Raw genomic sequence first — 12831 nt, 5'->3', positions numbered from 1 at the left:
TTTAAATTTTATTACAATAAAAATATATTCGGGTATTTAGGCCATTGAGTTTTGGGACGCTGCAGTTTGTTGGCTCTTTGTGCCTATTTATCTTATTCGATTTTCGAACCTCCTAACCTACCTATACTCGAGTATGTGGTTATGAGGGGTGTAATGATATGTAATGACAAGGAGATAAACAAAAAAAAAAAACTGCGCCGCTCCAATACACATTCCAACCTCTTTTGCTTATATTAGACTTTATACATTTTCTTTTACTTTTCTTTTTTTTTTATGTTCTTTTTTCTTAAGTATACATTTGAATTTTTGTTTACAATATGGTTACTTGTTTGGTGTTGTGTTTCTGTTTAATGTTTTATATTATGTTGTGAATGGTTTGGGCTATGTGTGTAACAGAAAATTGTTAATTGTTTTGTGTGTTGTTTTTTTGTTTTGTATTTTACATTATGTGGCTATGGGCGTGTGTGTATTACAATATGGTTAAATGTTTGGGTGTTGTGTTTCTGTTTAATGTTTTATATTATGTTGTGAATGGTTTGGGCTATGTGTGTAACAGAAAATTGTTAATTGTTTTGTGTGTTGTTTTTTTGTTTTGTATTTTACATTATGTGGCTATGGGATGAATGTGAGTCTGAGTGCTATGGAAATTCGGTGTGTGTTTGAATATGGTGTATGTGAACATGTATGGAGTGTATATAAAGGAGTGTGTGGTGTATATAAAATTTTGTGTTCTATGTTTGAGCGGAATATGTGTGAGTATTTAGTTGAATTTTGTGTTATATGCTGCACTGGTGTATGTGAGATGGCTATGTATATGTATGTAGGGTGTATATAAAATTTTGGTTCTATGTTTGAGCGGAATGTGTGTGAATATTTAGTATTTTAATGTTGAAGGGTACTTAGCCCAGACTTCCAGTTGCATGGAAATTGGCCTGACTTCCGCTAGGGCCGAGGTCCGGCCTAAGACCCAGTACTGCCGGTCGGTGCTGACCCGCGCACAGCGCACTTCCCAGAACGCCCGCAGTTACTGCTACTCCTCTGCCTATGAAGCCTCGCTGGTGTATATCCCAACCCTCCTGTCGTCACTCCGGTGTTTGAATATTGTCTTCCGCTTATTTTGTCTCTTTTTTTGTTTTTTCCCGCAATAGCACGTGTCTCTCGCTCACTGTCCACAATTGATTTTTTTTCTTCCCTAAGGCCACGACTTGCCATTCCCCCGGAATTGCTATTTTACCCACTTTGCAACCCTCCTAATTGGTAGCACTGGTCCTCACCCCTCACGCACGAGTACTTGTTATCGGCCCGCTCCAGCTGCCAATCGCGCGAGTTGCCACTCCTTTTGTCCGACGACATTTGTGGTTTCCCAATACTGCCGCGCCGCACATAACAATTTTAAGCATATTTCTCGCGAATATCTGTGTGGTATATTCACTTGCAATATGCAAACGCATAAAACAATTAAATAACGCACAATCCACATCTACATTAGCGTCCAGCTGTCAAGCGGGGGAAACAAACGTAACAGCAGCGAAAGTTGAAGCTATCGTTTCTTTGGTCTATTTATATTGCAATTACAAAACTTACCAGTGAAAGAGCGACCGACACGGTGCGACCTTGGTGTTATTGTTGTTGTTGCAAACAATATGCAAAGCAACTCTACGAAAACCAAGGAAATGTTTATTGTGCGTGCTCTAGAGAAAATCCTTGCGGATAAGGACATAAAGCGATCACATCACTCGCAGCTGAAGAAATCATGCGACACAGCACTCGAACAAATTAAAGCAGAGCTCATTAGTGCTGGCCAGATAGCGGAGGGCAATGAGTTGCCATGCGCCGCCCTGCCGTTGCCCAAAAACGATGCGGCTAGCATTATAAATGCGGAAACGTATTTCCTGCCATTTGAGTTGGCCTGTAAAAGTCGTTCGCCACGCATTGTTGTCACTGCTTTGGATTGTCTGCAAAAGCTGATAGCCTACGGTCATTTGACAGGCGCTATACAGGACTCGGCCAATCCGGGGCATTTGCTCATTGACCGCATTGTTATCACCATATACGGCTGTTTTAATGGCCCACAAACGGACGAGGGTGTGCAGCTGCAGATAATAAAAGCTCTGCTTACTGTCGTCACATCGCAGCATGTGGAAATACATGAGTTTACGCTTCTGCAGGCAGTTCGAACTTGCTATGACATTTATTTGAGCAGCAAGAATCTGGTGAATCAGACGACGGCGCGTGCGACGCTGACTCAAATGCTAAATGTGATCTTTGCACGCATGGAGAACCAAGTCTATGAGGTGGCTGTGCCGGCAACGCAGGTAGAGAGCACAGCGGGAACGACGGGGACGGCATTGAATGGTAGCATCAGCTCAGAATGTAGCAATGGAAATGGTGGCGAGGAGCCTCCATCACCGCCAGCGGATAGTGATGAAGTTATTGCCTCAGAGCTGCTGGCAGAGATCATAACAGGTGAGCAAATGTCTCATTATGTGTGCTTCACACTAAGCTATCCTCATTTTAAGCTGCCTATAACGAAGCGATGAAAGATCTGTCCGATTCTGAATCGCCAGCGGATGCAACCAATGGAAATCCAAATGCCCATAGCAATGGCAATCCGTTTACCGAATCATCAAACTCTGATCCTGACAGCGTGGAGCTGCACAGCGAGAATGATTCCGTCGTGACAGCAAAATTCACGCATATTCTACAAAAGGATGCATTTCTTGTGTTTCGCGCGCTGTGCAAGCTGTCTATGAAGCCGCTACCCGAGGGGCATCCCGATCCCAAATCGCATGAGTTGCGCTCCAAGGTGCTGTCACTGCACTTGCTTCTGCTCATATTGCAGAATGCTGGGCCTGTTTTTCGCTCAAATGAGATGTTCATCATGGCCATTAAACAATATTTGTGCGTGGCATTGTCCAATAATGGCGTGAGTCTAGTGCCGGAAGTGTTTGAGCTGTCACTGTCCATATTTGTGGCACTGTTGTCTAACTTCAAGGTGCACTTGAAGCGTCAAATTGAGGTGTTCTTCAAGGAGATCTTCCTAAACATACTGGAGGCCAGCTCGAGCAGCTTTGAACACAAGTGGATGGTCATACAGGCGCTGACGCGCATCTGTGCCGATGCCCAATCTGTGGTGGATATTTATGTTAATTATGATTGTGATTTTTCGGCCGCGAACCTCTTCGAGCGTCTGGTCAATGATTTGTCGAAAATTGCGCAAGGCAGGCAGGCCTTAGAGCTAGGCGCGAATCCCATGCAGGAAAAATCGATGCGAATACGCGGTCTGGAGTGTCTTGTGTCCATTCTCAAGTGTATGGTAGAATGGAGCAAGGATTTGTATGTGAACCCCAATATGCCGACGCCGGCACAAGTGATAACATCGCCTACGGACCCGCCGCCTGCTGATAATGTGGACAATTTGTCGGCGCACAACTCGAGCTTGCGCTCTACGCACGGCGGCTCTAGTCACAGCCTTAACTCTTATGGGAGTGTGAAGAACAATGAGGTACTGGATCTGCCGGAGGCACTGGAGGAGCGTAAAATGCGCAAAGAGGTGATGGAAACAGGCATTGAGCTCTTCAACCGCAAACCGAAGAAGGGAGTGCAATTTCTGCAGGAGAAACAGCTGCTAGGACCCAGCTGCCAGGACATTGCCAAGTGGCTGCACGAAGACGAGCGTCTGGACAAGACAGTAATTGGCAATTACTTGGGCGAGAATGACGATCACTCTAAGGAGGTAATGTGCACGTACATTGACATCTTTGACTTTCGTCAACTGGAAGTTGTGGCCGCCTTACGCATTTTACTTGAGGAGTTTCGTTTGCCGGGCGAGGCGCAGAAGATCGATCGTCTGATGGAGAAATTCGCCAGTCGATATTGTGAATGCAATCCGCAGAATCAGTTGTTCCAAAGTGCAGATACCGTTTACGTGCTGGCGTTCAGCATTATTATGCTGACCACTGATCTGCATTCGCCACAGGTGAAGCATAAAATGACCAAAGAGCAATATATAAAAATGAATCGCGGCATCAGCGACAGCAAAGATGATCTGCCTGAGGAGTACTTGTCGTCCATTTATGATGAAATAGCCGAGCACGAAATTAAAATGAAAAACAATACCACTGTGGTGGTAGCCAAGCCGGCAGGCAAGCAGCCGTTCATTACCGAGAAACGCAGAAAGCTGCTGTGGAATCTGGAAATGGAGACCATCTCGACGACGGCCACTAATTTAATGCAATCGGTGTCGCATGTGAAGTCCCCCTTCACATCGGCCAAGCATTTGGAGCATGTGAGGCCGATGTTCAAAATAGCTTGGACACCCTTTCTGGCTGCCTTCTCCGTAGGGCTGCAAGTGTGCGATGACCCCGAAATTGCAACGCTCTGTCTAGATGGCATTCGCTGTGCCATACGCATTGCCTGCATCTTTCACATGTCACTCGAACGCGATGCTTATGTGCAGGCATTGGCGCGTTTTACGCTCCTCAATGCCAATTCCCCCATAAATGAAATGAAGCCGAAGAACATTGATACGATCAAGACACTCATTATGGTTGCACATACCGATGGCAACTATTTGGGCACCAGCTGGCTAGACATTGTCAAATGCATTAGTCAACTGGAGTTGGCGCAGCTGATTGGCACTGGTGTGCGTCCGCAATTTCTTTCGGGTGCCCAGACCACGCTCAAGGACTCACTGAATCCCAGCGCCAAAGAACACATTGGGGAGACGAGCAGTCAGAGTGTTGTGGTCGCTGTTGATCGCATCTTCACAGGCTCCATGCGTCTGGATGGTGATGCCATTGTCGATTTCGTCAAGGCTCTGTGTCAGGTGTCAGTGGATGAGCTCCAGCAGCCGCAACCGCGCATGTTTTCGTTGCAGAAAATCGTCGAGATTAGTTACTACAACATGGAGCGTATACGCTTGCAATGGTCCCGCATTTGGCAAGTGCTGGGAGAACATTTTAATACTGTGGGCTGCAACAACAATGAGGAAATTGCGTTCTTTGCTTTGGACTCGTTGCGTCAGCTGTCGATGAAGTTTATGGAGAAGGGAGAGTTCAGCAATTTCCGCTTTCAAAAGGACTTTCTGCGTCCCTTCGAGCATATCATGAAGAAGAACGACTCACCCGCCATTAGGGACATGGTGGTGCGGTGTATTGCCCAAATGGTCAATTCCCAGGCGCACAATATACGCTCTGGATGGAAGAATATATTCTCCATTTTCCATTTGGCTGCTGGCGATCATGAGGAGCCGATTGTGGAACTGGCCTTTCAGACCACAGGAAAAATCATTGGTGAACTTTATCGTCGCCAGTTTGCTGTGATGGTCGATTCTTTTCAGGATGCTGTTAAATGCCTGTCGGAGTTCGCCTGCAATGCGCGGTTTCCGGACACCAGCATGGAGGCCATACGTCTAGTGCGGAATTGTGCACAATGCGTACACGACAGTCCGCAGCTGTTCGCGGAGCATGCGGGCATGGAGAACGATGCTTCAGTAGCGGAGGAGGATCGTGTTTGGGTGCGTGGGTGGTTCCCCATGCTCTTCTCGTTGTCCTGCGTCGTCAATCGCTGCAAGCTGGACGTGCGGACCCGTGGCCTTACAGTGCTGTTCGAGATTGTAAAGACTCACGGCGATAGCTTCAAACCCAACTGGTGGAAGGATCTATTCAATGTGATCTTTCGCATATTCGACAATATGAAGCTGCCGGAGCATCTCACCGAGAAGTCCGAATGGATGACTACGACCTGCAATCACGCGCTGTACGCCATCATTGACGTCTTCACGCAGTACTTTGATGTGCTCGGCCATTTACTGCTGGAGGAGTTGTTCGCTCAGCTTCATTGGTGCGTGCAACAGAGCAACGAGCAGCTGGCCCGCTCCGGCACCAATTGTCTGGAGAATCTGGTTATCTCAAATGGCTTCAAGTTCAATGAGGTAACGTGGGACAAAACCTGTCAGTGCATACTCGACATATTCAATGCCACGCTGCCAAAGGAGCTGCTCACCTGGCGGCCTAGCAAGAACGAGCAGCACCAGGCACAGCAGGAGGCTCTGCAGCAACACCAGCTATCTCAGGGTCAGTTGCAACACTCCCGACGTGCTTCCGCCTCCCAACATTCCAATGTGTCAGAGTCCACTCAACTGGCGTTGGCACCGCCCCACCACGCCCACTTCGAGGCATTGCAAATCAAGTGTGTGGTCCAACTGGAGCTCATACAGACGATGGACAATATTGTCTTCTTTCCGGCCACTTCGCGCAAGGAGGATGCAGAGACGCTTGCGCAGGCAGCTGCTGATTTGACGGGCAGTCGCGGCTCCTCGCAGTCCCAAATGCTGGACTGCCAACGCGAGGAGCAGGGCATGTATGGCTATCTGCGGACAAGGCAACTCTTTACCCTGGCCGACTGCCTCATGCAATCCCATCGCTTTGCCAAGCGCTTCAATGCCGACCAGGAGCAGCGAAACGTATTGTGGCGTGCCGGCTTCAAGGGCTCCGTTAAGCCCAATCTCCTCAAGCAGGAGACGGCTTCCTTGGCCTGTGTGCTGCGCATCTTCTTCAAAATGTACGGTGATGAGAACCGGCGTAGCGACTGGCCAGGCATTGAGAAGGAATTGGTGCAGGTCTGCAAAGAGGCGTTGGCATATTTCCTGAGCATGCAGAGTGAGGCGCATCGCGATGCCTGGACCTCGTTGCTGCTCTTAATACTGACGCGACTGCTCAAAATGTCCGATGCACGGGTAAGTGAGATTATAGTAAGAATATAATAAATTATATGTTTCCAAGTTTTTAAAATATTTTCTAATAATATTTTTTTCTCTATTGTTTTGTTGCAGTTTGCAACGCACGTATCCAGCTATTATAATCTGCTCTGCGAGATGATGTGCTTCGATCTGAAGCTCGAACTGAGAAGTGTCCTTAGACGTGTATTTATGCGCATCGGTCCAGTATTTAATATTATGAACGTGAACGTCAATGCGAGTGTTAAATAGTCGAGACTCGCGTGTGGCTATCAACCCGCCTCCTCTCTCCTGACGTCCTAACATCTCTCAGACAACTGTAAATCGTCAGCGTTCCATAAAATGAAAAGGACTCGCCCATCTGTTGGTCATGTTCATCATCATATTATTGTTAGTTAAGTCTAAAATGTAGTTGCAAGCTTTTGCAAGCCACTTCGCACTCCCTGCAGCCCTCATCTAACCATATACTATATGTTGCTATTTTGTTATGTCGTTTTGATTTATTTCCCCCACGTTGGCCTTTGTGAGCAGAGTCTTATGTATTTTTATTACATTTATATTACATTACATGCGATTTATGTAGAACCTTTGTGGGTTAAACAAAATGTGGTTGTTTTTTAATACATACATATATATATTAAACATATATGAATATATAGTTTAGCCATACACATTTATGTTGTTAGCTGTGTGTGCGCACTCTTTGTACGGCTTTAAAGTGTGAATTTATAATCGCTGGTATTTTGATTTCCGTTTTTGAGCTCGGCATATGTTGTGGGCCGTTTGGTGTAACCATATTACAGATACTATATACATACCAACTATTATTGTATAGCATAAATATTTATAAACACTAGTTGTAATTTAAATCAAATTAAATATATATTACAAATATATCGATTACAAACAAAATCTGTTTGTGTTTTATTTGAAAGACGTACTTATTAGCGACTATAAACCAATTCTTGATCTAAATAAACACCTAATTCTAATTTTACAAGATAGATTGGTTCCAGAAAAAAAAATGTAAAAGAGGCAAAAGTAGGTGATGGTTCTAAGACTTATTAAAATTAGTGAAAAAACAAGGAATTTCTAAGAACAAGTATTCAAGATCTTTTGATATATCACATATAAAATAAATCAAAACCGTTTAAAAAAAGACCGAAATATGTGTAATTTATCAGATATTTTATAACTTTAATTTGTCATAAATTTGGCAATTTAAATCTCGATTTGTCATCACTTAGGTTTGGTATGAGAATCGCAGAGGAGGGCGGCAACAATATTTTAATTTTTATTTAATTTATCAGAAATGTCACAATTTAAATCTCGATTTGTCATCGCTTAGGTACTTGGTATGAGAATCGCAGAGGAGGGCGACAGCAATATTTAGATTTTTATTTAATTTAATTTATCAGAAATGTCACAATTTAAATCTCGATTTGCCATCACTTAGGTACTTGGTATGAGAATCGCAGAGGAGGGCGACAGTAATATTTTGATTTTTATTTAATTTAATTTATTAGAAATTTCACAATTTAAATCTCGATTTGTCATCGCTTAGGTACTTGGTATGAGATTCGCAGAGGAGAGCGGCAACAATATTTTAATTTGTATTTAATTTAATTTATCAGAAATTCACAATTTAAATCTCGATTTGTCATCGCTTAGGTACTTGGTATGAGAATCGCAGAGGAGGGCGGCAACAATATTTTAATTTTTATTTAATTTAATTTATCAGAAATTCACAATTTAAATCTCGATTTGTACTTGGTATGAGAATCGCAGAGGAGGGCGGCCATAATATTTTTATTTAATTTATCACAAATTTCACAATTTAAATCCACAATATTATTTTTTAATTTATCAGAAAATTCACAATTTAATTCTCGCTTCGCCAACGCTTAGGTACTTGGTATGAGAATCGCAGAGGAGGGCGGCCATAATATTTTTATTTAATTTATCACAAATTTCACAATTTAAGTGCACAATATTATTTTTTAATTGATCAGAAAATTCACAATTTAATTCTCGCTTTGCCAACGCTTAGGTACTTGGTTTGAGAATCGCAGAGGAGGGCGGTCATAATATTTTTATTTAATTTATCAGAAATTTCACAATTTAAGTCCACAATATTATTTTTTAATTTATCAGAAAATGCACAATTTAATTCTCGATTTGCCAGTGCTTAGGTACTTGGTTTGAGAATCGCAGAGGTGGGAGGTCATAATATTTTTATTTAATTTATCAGAAATTTCACAATTTAAGTCCACAATATTATTTTTTAATTTATCAGAAAATGCACAATTTAATTCTCGATTTGCCAGTGCTTAGGTACTTGGTTTGAGAATCGCAGAGGTGGGAGGTCATAATATTTTTATTTAATTTATCAGAAATTTCACAATTTAAGTCCACAATAATATTTTTTAATTTATCAGAAAATTCACAATTTAATTCTCGATTTGCCAGTGCTTAGGTACTTGGTTTGAGAATCACAGAGGTGGGAGGTCATAATATTTTTATTTAATTTATCAGAAATTTCACAATTTAAGTCCACAATAATATTTTTTAATTTATCAGAAAATTCACAATTTAATTCTCGATTTGCCAGTGCTTAGGTACTTGGTATGAGAATCGCAGAGGAGGGCGGCCATAATATTTTTATTTAATTTATCACGAATTTCACAATTTAAGTCCACAATATTATTTTTTAATTGATCAGAAAATTCACAATTTAATTCTCGCTTTGCCAACGCTTAGGTACTTGGTATGAGAATCGCAGAGGAGGGCGACAGCAATATTTTGAGTTTTATTTAATTTAATTTATTAGAACTTTCACAATTAAAATCTCGGTTTGTCATCGCTTAGGTACTTGGTATGAGAATCGTAGAGGAAGGCGACAGCAATATTTTGATTTTTATTTAATTTAATTTATTAGAAATTTCACAATTTAAATCTCGGTTTGTCATCGCTTAGGTTTTTGGTATGAGAATCGTGGAGGAAGGCGACAGCAATATTTTGATTTTTATTTAATTTAATTTATTAGAAATTTCACAATTTAAATCTCGGTTTGTCATCGCTTAGGTACTTGGTATGAGAATCGTAGAGGAAGGCGACAGCAATATTTTGATTTTTATTTAATTTAATTTATTAGAAATTTCACAATTAAAATCTCGGTTTGTCATCGCTTAGGTACTTGGTATGAGAATCGTAGAGGAAGGCGACAGCAATATTTTGATTTTTATTTAATTTAATTTATTAGAAATTTCACAATTTAAATCTCGGTTTGCCATCACTTAGGTACTAGGTATGAGAATCGCAGAGGAGGGCGACAGCAATATTTTGATTTTTATTTAATTGATCAGAAATTTCACAATTTAAATCTCGATTTGCCATCACTTAGGTACTAGGTATGAGAATTGCAGAGGAGGGCGACAGCAATATTTTGATTTTGATTTTTATTTAATTTAATTTATTAGAAATTTCACAATTTAAATCTCGATTTGCCATCGCTTAGGTACTTGGTATGAGAATCGCAGAGGAGGGCGACAGCAATATTTTGATTTTTATTTAATTTAATTTATTAGAAATTTCACAATTTAAATCTCGGTTTGCCATCACTTAGGTACTAGGTATGAGAATCGCAGAGGAGGGCGAAAGCAATATTTTGATTTTTATTTAATTTATTAGAAATTTCACAATTTAAATCTCGATTTGCCATCACTTAGGTACTTGGTATGAGAATCGTAGAGGAAGGCGACAGCAATATTTTGATTTTTATTTAATTTAATTTATTAGAAATTTCACAATTTAAATCTCGGTTTGCCATCACTTAGGTACTAGGTATGAGAATCGCAGAGGAGGGCGACAGCAATATTTTGATTTTTATTTAATTGATCAGAAATTTCACAATTTAAATCTCGATTTGCCATCACTTAGGTACTAGGTATGAGAATTGCAGAGGAGGGCGACAGCAATATTTTGATTTTTATTTAATTTAATTTATTAGAAATTTCACAATTTAAATCTCGATTTGCCATCGCTTAGGTACTAGGTATGAGAATTGCAGAGGAGGGCGACAGCAATATTTTGATTTTTATTTAATTTAATATATTAGAAATTTCACAATTTAAATCTCGGTTTGTCATCGCTTAGGTACTTGGTATGAGAATCGTAGAGGAAGGGGACAGCAATATTTTGATTTTTATTTAATTTAATTTATTAGAAATTTCACAATTTAAATCTCGGTTTGCCATCACTTAGGTACTAGGTATGAGAATCGCAGAGGAGGGCGACAGCAATATTTTGATTTTTATTTAATTGATCAGAAATTTCACAATTTAAATCTCGATTTGCCATCACTTAGGTACTAGGTATGAGAATTGCAGAGGAGGGCGACAGCAATATTTTGATTTTTATTTAATTTAATTTATTAGAAATTTCACAATTTAAATCTCGGTTTGCCATCACTTAGGTACTAGGTATGAGAATCGCAGAGGAGGGCGACAGCAATATTTTGATTTTTATTTAATTGATCAGAAATTTCACAATTTAAATCTCGATTTGCCATCACTTAGGTACTAGGTATGAGAATTGCAGAGGAGGGCGACAGCAATATTTTGATTTTTATTTAATTTATTAGAAATTTCACAATTTAAATCTCGATTTGCCATCACTTAGGTACTAGGTATGAGAATTGCAGAGGAGGGCGACAGCAATATTTTGATTTTGATTTTTATTTAATTTAATTTATTAGAAATTTCACAATTTAAATCTCGATTTGCCATCACTTAGGTACTAGGTATGAGAATCGCAGAGGAGGGCGACAGCAATATTTTGATTTTTATTTAATTGATCAGAAATTTCACAATTTAAATCTCGATTTGCCATCACTTAGGTACTAGGTATGAGAATTGCAGAGGAGGGCGACAGCAATATTTTGATTTTGATTTTTATTTAATTTAATTTATTAGAAATTTCACAATTTAAATCTCGATTTGCCATCGCTTAGGTACTAGGTATGAGAATTGCAGAGGAGGGCGACAGCAATATTTTGATTTTTATTTAATTTAATATATTAGAAATTTCACAATTTAAATCTCGATTTGCCATCACTTAGGTACTAGGTATGAGAACCGCAGAGAAGGGCGACAGCAATATTTTGATTTTTATTTAATTTAATTTATTAGAAATTTGACAATTTAAATCTCGGTTTGTCATCGCTTAGGTACTTGGTATGAGAATCGTAGAGGAAGGCGACAGCAATATTTTGATTTTTATTTAATTTAATTTATCAGAAATTTCACAATTTAAATCTCGGTTTGTCATCGCTTAGGTACTTGGTATGAGAATCGTAGAGGAAGGCGACAGCAATATTTTGATTTTTATTTAATTTAATTTATTAGAAATTTCACAATTTAAATCTCGATTTGCCATCGCTTAGGTACTAGGTATGAGAATCGCAGAGGAGGGCGGCAACAATATTTTGATTTTTATTTAATTTATTAGAAATTTCACAATTTAAATCTCGATTTGCCATCGCTTAGGTACTAGGTATGAGAATCGCAGAGGAGGGCGGCAACAATATTTTGATTTTTATTTAATTTATTAGAAATTTCACAATTTAAATCTCGATTTGCCATCGCTTAGGTACTAAGTATGAGAATCGCAGAGGAGGGCGGCAACAATATTTTGATTTTTATTTAATTTATTAGAAATTTCACAATTTAAATCTCGATTTGCCATCGCTTAGGTACTAGGTATGAGAATCGCAGAGGAGGGCGGCAACAATATTTTGATTTTTATTTAATTTATTAGAAATTTCACAATTTAAATCTCGATTTGCCATCGCATAGGTACTAGGTATGAGAATCGCAGAGGAGGGCGACAGCAATATTTTGATTTTTATTTAATTTAATTTATTAGAAATTTCTCAATTTAAATCTCGATTTGCCATCACTTAGGTACTAGGTATGAGAATCGCAGAGGAGGGCGACAGCAATATTTTGATTTTTATTTAATTTAATTTATTAGAAATTTCACAATTTATTTCTCGATTTGCCATTACTTAAGTAATAGGTAAGAGAATCGCA

At 39.8% G+C, this 12831-nt stretch overlaps 1 protein-coding gene across 1 annotated transcript; it reads left to right on the top strand.

Annotated features, from left to right (window-relative positions):
• Positions 1-1222: 1222 nt before the first annotated feature.
• Positions 1223-7344, top strand: LOC115625785 (brefeldin A-inhibited guanine nucleotide-exchange protein 1). The gene is made up of 3 exons (XM_030520956.1): positions 1223-2466; positions 2520-6739; positions 6836-7344. Exons 1-3 carry the CDS (start codon positions 1644-1646, stop codon positions 6989-6991), a joined length of 5199 nt encoding a protein of 1732 aa, XP_030376816.1. The 5' UTR covers positions 1223-1643; the 3' UTR covers positions 6992-7344.
• The last annotated feature ends 5487 nt before the right edge of the window (positions 7345-12831 follow it).

Source organism: Scaptodrosophila lebanonensis, unplaced genomic scaffold (genome assembly GCF_003285725.1).
Source record: "Scaptodrosophila lebanonensis strain 11010-0011.00,11010-0021.00 unplaced genomic scaffold, SlebRS2 tig00000080-arrow-pilon, whole genome shotgun sequence".
NCBI classification, from domain to species: Eukaryota; Metazoa; Arthropoda; class Insecta; order Diptera; family Drosophilidae; genus Scaptodrosophila; species Scaptodrosophila lebanonensis.
Note: the sequence above shows the minus strand (reverse complement) of the source record. Positions and strands in the feature narration are given on the sequence as shown.

What these genes read in the sequence shown, in the direction of transcription:
- LOC115625785 (XM_030520956.1), top strand. Translation starts at nt 1,644, where the DNA reads ATGCAAAGCAACTCTACGAAAACCAAGGAAATGTTTATTGTGCGTGCT. An exon ending in GCTGGCAGAGATCATAACAG is followed by an intron (nt 2,467 to 2,519) that starts GTGAGCAAATGT and finishes CCTCATTTTAAG; the next exon opens with CTGCCTATAACGAAGCGATG. An exon ending in TCAAAATGTCCGATGCACGG is followed by an intron (nt 6,740 to 6,835) that starts GTAAGTGAGATT and finishes GTTTTGTTGCAG; the next exon opens with TTTGCAACGCACGTATCCAG.